This window comes from Lytechinus variegatus, chromosome 6 (genome assembly GCF_018143015.1).
Source record: "Lytechinus variegatus isolate NC3 chromosome 6, Lvar_3.0, whole genome shotgun sequence".
NCBI lineage: Eukaryota > Metazoa > Echinodermata > Echinoidea > Temnopleuroida > Toxopneustidae > Lytechinus > Lytechinus variegatus.
In genome coordinates, this window is record NC_054745.1 from 36,096,461 (window position 1) to 36,102,071 (window position 5,611).

The 5,611-nt window shown below is 39.3% G+C and overlaps 1 protein-coding gene across 1 annotated transcript; it reads left to right on the top strand.

Annotated features, from left to right (window-relative positions):
* The first annotated feature begins 1,412 nt into the window (after window positions 1-1,412).
* Window positions 1,413-4,558, top strand: LOC121417771 (serine/threonine-protein phosphatase 6 regulatory ankyrin repeat subunit B-like). The gene is made up of 2 exons (XM_041611506.1): window positions 1,413-4,482; window positions 4,536-4,558. The coding sequence occupies exons 1-2, from the start codon at window positions 1,413-1,415 to the stop codon at window positions 4,556-4,558; spliced, it is 3,093 nt and encodes a 1,030-aa protein (XP_041467440.1).
* Window positions 4,559-5,611: the final 1,053 nt, after the last annotated feature.

The following is a 5,611-nucleotide window of genomic DNA, read 5'->3' on the forward strand; positions in this document are numbered from 1 at the left end:
CCTCTCATCCACTAAGAATACTGGTTATCGGACTTAGTTGTTCTTATTGTGCTTACAAACGTAACATTATTATCATGATTATGAGTCTTTGGTCCCCAGAGAGTAGTTTGATAAAAATGACACAATGTAAAAAGTAGTATTAAAAGTCATATAAAACAGAAAATGATACAACATATAATAATAATACGTGATCACCTGTACAAGCAACGTCTTCCTGAATCACCGAGTTCCTTTTTTCTCAGTTAAGTAATTAAACAGAGGTAAAATAATAACTTGACAAAGATATTTTTTATCTGTTTAAAAGATGCAAACATTATCTAGGCAGTATCATAATGATGTTTGTTCTTTTGCTTTCAAAACAACCCAAAGATAGATGATAATCTTGTAGGTTTATCATTTTGTTTACATAGAATTATGGATCTAAAGTTCACTTATCACTATCAATATATATAATAATGACAACTATCGCATGACATTTTGAGATGTGCTGATTTAAAATGCGCATGCACTGCCATGATATAGAACGTGCCTCGCAAATATTCTGCCGCATAGTATCCTCGGTTGTACCCGTAAAAGTACACATTTTTATCGTAGCAACAAGTATCAACAGATTCAAGAACTTCATTCTGATCAACCTCAACATAGATGATTTTGGGAACAGTGCAATGAACTAAAATACTTCTGCCCCGAAACTAAATCTCTTGGAGCTTTCGTTAGATCTGTGGATATCTTGGTGTGTTGTAGAGTATGAGGCAAAATTGATTCGACGCGTGATACCATACTATGACCGATAGGCCTATAACTCAGCAGAATCAAGGCATTCAGAGTGCAGTATTTCAATGTGATCATCAATCAGTTGAAATTAAAGCAAGGATCAAACATCAATCAACCAGACCCTGATGAAAATATATTTCGACAACCAAGATAACTTCTTTGAAGTTCAAATTCGACATAACTTCGACTTGTATGATCTATAGCACTAGGTGAAGTCTGATCAGTGGTGCCATACGTTTTGTGTACGCAGGTGTGGATCAACCGAATCACGGTCATCAGAGTGCACTATTAAGTTAAGAGGTGATCTCCAAGCAGTTGGCAGTCTGCAACAGAGCTCAAGCATAAAACCGATCAGACAACAATAAAAACATGTTTCTGCAACCAAAACAACTTATTTTTTTATAGTAGTATTGATCAACACAATCAAGGCCTTTACATTGTAATTTATTGAGGTGATCAACAAGCAGATGAAACTTGATTGCAACAAGAGTCAAAACATAAAATCATTCAGAGCAGAATAGAAACATATTTCTACAATCGAAATAAGTGGTATTACGTTTATATTAGACCCAATGAAATCCGGCTGTGTTCAAAGGCGCTTGATGAAATAGAGCGAGTGACGTCATGCAATGGCAAGTATGGATCGTCAGAATCGGGATCTTCAGGGTGCAGTATCGCGAGATGATCTTCAAGCAGTCAAAGGCCTATTACAACAAGGTACTGACGTAAACCAACCAGATCAAAATGGAGACAATCCATTACACATGGCCGCACAACGTGGCAAGAAAGATATCGCGAAGTTTCTCGTTAAACATGGTGGTGATGTAGAGAAGGAGAACGAAGATGGACAAACACCCTTACATCTTGCCGCATCATATGGAAATCTTAAAGAAACCAAGGTGATACTCGGGCACGGTGGAAATGTGTACAAAGAGGACAACACAGGCTACAGCGCATTACTCAACGCTGTAAAGAATGGTCACAAGGATGTGGTGCAGTACTTCATCAGTCAAGGCACCAGTGTGAATAAAGTCAATAGTGAAGGACAGACACTCTTGTATATCGCTGCCGGTTTAGGCAAGATTGACATGGTGAAATACTTGATTAGTGAAGGAGCTGATATACATTGTACACATGGAAACAATTTATTGCCATTGGAAAACGCTTCATCGTTTGGTAATGTAGAGGTAGTTAAGTATCTTGTAAGTAAAGGAGCTGAAGTGAATAAAGGAAAGAATGATGGTTGGACTGCATTGCACAGTGCTGCTCAGAAGGGTCACCTTGATGTAACCAGATATTTGATAAATCAAGGAGCCGAGGTGAATAGGGTTGATAGTAATGGTTACAGTGCATTGCGTGAATCTGCTTTCAATGGTCATGTTGAGGTCATCAAATATTTGATTAGTCAGGGAGCTGAGGTGAATAAGGGAGATAATGAGGGCACGACTCCTTTAATTGTTGCTGCTCAAGAAGGTCATCTGGATACATGTGAATATCTGATCAGTCAAGGAGCTGAGGTGAATAAGGGAGATAATGAGGGCTGGACTTCATTACATCTTGCTGCTCAAGAAGGCCATCTGAAAACATGTGAATATCTGATCAGTCAAGGAGCTGAGGTGAATAAAGGAAGGAATGATGGTGGGACTGCATTGCACAGTGCTGCTCAGAACGGTCACCTTGATGTAACCAGATATTTGATAAATCAAGGAGCCGAGGTGAATAGGGTTGATAGTAATGGTTACAGTGCATTGCGTAAATCTGCTTTCAATGGTCATGTTGAGGTCATCAAATATTTGATTAGTCAAGGAGCTGAGGTAAATAAGGGAGATAATGAGGGCACGACTCCTTTAATTGTTGCTGCTCAAGAAGGTCATCTGGATACATGTGAATATCTGATCAGTCAAGGAGCTGAGGTGAATAAGGGAGATAATGAGGGCTGGACTTCATTACATCTTGCTGCTCAAGAAGGCCATCTGAAAACATGTGAATATCTGATCAGTCAAGGAGCTGAGGTGAATAAAGGAAGGAATGATGGTGGGACTGCATTGCACAGTGCTGCTCAGAAGGGTCACCTTGATGTAACCAGATATTTGATAAATCAAGGAGCTGAGGTGAATAGGGTTGATAGTAATGGTTACAGTGCATTGCGTGAATCTGCTTTCAATGGTCATGTTGAGGTCGCAAAATATCTGATTAGTCAGGGAGCTGAGGTGAATAAGGGAGATAATGAGGGTGCGACTCCTTTAATTGTTGCTGCTCAAGAAGGCCATCTGAAAACATGTGAATATCTGATCAGTCAAGGAGCTGAGGTGAATAAAGGAATGAATGATGGTTGGACTGCATTGCACAGTGCTGCTCAGAAGGGTCACCTTGATGTAACCAGATATTTGATAAATCAAGGAGCTGAGGTGAATAAAGGAAGGAATGATGGTGGGACTGCATTGCACAGTGCTGCTCAGAATGGTCATCTTGATATAAGCAAATATCTGATCAGTCAAGGAGCTGAGGTGAATAAAGGAATGAATGATGGATGGACTGCATTGCACAGTGCTGCACAGAAGGGTCACCTTGATGTAACCAGATATTTGATAAATCAAGTTGATCACAAGCAAACAGAGGATAATAAATTCTACTCCCCGTTACTCATTGCAGTAACATGTGGTCACGTCGATGTGGTAGAATTCTTTCTTGGTCAGGGATCCAGTGTGAATAAGGGCAATTCGAAGCGTTGGACACCTTTATACATTGCAGCAGGATTCGGTAAGCTTGACATGGTGAAATACCTGATCAGAGAAGGAGCCGATGTAAATTGTACATATGAAAATAAGTTATCCTCATTGTCTCATGCTGCAGAATTTGGCCATGTAGAGGTAGTGAAATATCTGATCAGTCAAGGGGCTGAGGTGAATAAAGGAGATGGTGATGGTTTGAATCCTTTGCACTATGCTGCTCAGAATGGTCATCTTGGTACCTGTGATTATCTGCTCAGTCAAGGAGCTGAGGTGAAAAACGGAAATGATAATGGCTGGAATCTGTTTAATGCTGCTTCCGACGGTCATACATTCATTGCCAAATATCTTATCAGTCAAGGAGCAGAAGTCAATGAGGAAAATTCCAAGGAAGGTACTCCTTTACACTATGCTGCTAAAGGAGTTCATCTTGGCACCTGCAATTATCTGCTTAGCCAAGGAGCTAATGTAAAAAAGGGAGACAGTGACGGATGGTCTCTGTTTAGTGCTTCTTCCTGCAATCATATATTCATCGCCCAATATCTGATCAGTCAAGGTGCCGAGGTTAATAAGGGAGATAGTGATGGCCGCACTCCATTACAGGTTGCTGCTCAAGAAGGTCGTCTTGACATGTGCGATTATCTGATCAGTGAAGGAGCTGAGGTTGGCGAGGGAGATGGTGATGGTTGGACCCTGTGTAGTGCTGCTCTAAACGGTCACCAATTCATCACCAAATATTTGATCAGACAAGGTGCTAAGGTGAATGATAGATATAATATTGGTCGAACTGCTTTACACATTGCTGCTCAAAATGACCATCTTGAAGTCACCAAGTGTCTCATAGGTTATGAGGCAGATGTCAATACGACCGATAATCAGGGATGGACCCCCTTACACGTTGCTGCTAAAGGCGGCCATTTTGATATATGCGAGTATTTGATTGGTCAAGGAGCTGAGGTTAATAATAATGATAATAAAGGTTACACTGCATTACACTTTGCTGTTGAAGGAAACAATCTCGATATCACCAAGCATTTGCTTCGTCAAGGAGCTAAAGTTAACAAAGAAAATAACCAGGGTGATAAACCACTACACATTGCCGTCAAACAAGGTTACTTCGAGCTTGTTCAAGTTCTACTTTCAGGAGGAGCATGCTGCTTTTCTGATAACAAGGACGACCAGACGCCATTACATCACGCATTGACTCTTGGGTTCAAAGATATCACCGATATACTCATTGCTGATTGGAATTCAAAGGTATTAATATTATTTTACTACAATCATCATCATGAATAATACAATCATTATTTTGCAGTAGTAGAGTAGTAATATAGTAGCGTTTAATAGTTAATTCAACTCCAGTTGACCACAAAGACTACACAGGCTACAAAATTTTATAACGGGTACAGGGAAATTAGATACAATAATGCATCATTTGAATTATGGCAATGTGTTTGACCGCATTAGAAATCTTGTCGAGTAAACCGCTTTCGAATAAAATATAAAGTAAATTAGATTACAATGTAGAATATCTTTTTTTATTACATTCTATTTCAATTTGACATGATGTAATATTTGTGTCTGGCATATCAACAGAAAGGAAAAAAATCATCTAGTTTTATCTATGCTTTTGGGTAGTATACACATATTAAGATAATTTGGTCATTCTGGCTCACATACCAATTGAAAAAAAATGCATTACATATTTCAATCCATCAGAACAATCTACCGATTCTTCACATTGCTGTCCTCCGCGGTGATGCATCCCTAGTAGAGAAATTAATTCTTTATGGGTGTGATCTCAACACTCAGTCAACTGATGGTCAGACGTGTCTACACAAAGCCATTAAGTTATGCTACATGACTGAGAGGACTATGAAGGAAACTGACACATTAAAAAAGGTGACATGGGCATGCATATTTTTAAACAAAAAAACAGGAATAAATGTAGAGTTATAGTTCACAAGAGGGAGAGTTTTTTGATAATCTTCCTTCTTGTTTCTTCCCCTTCCCTCTTTTTCACCAATTGAAAACTGATGCGGCAGGGGGGATCTTGCCACCCGGAATTACACTGTTTCACTTTATTATTATTATTAATGTATTCACCA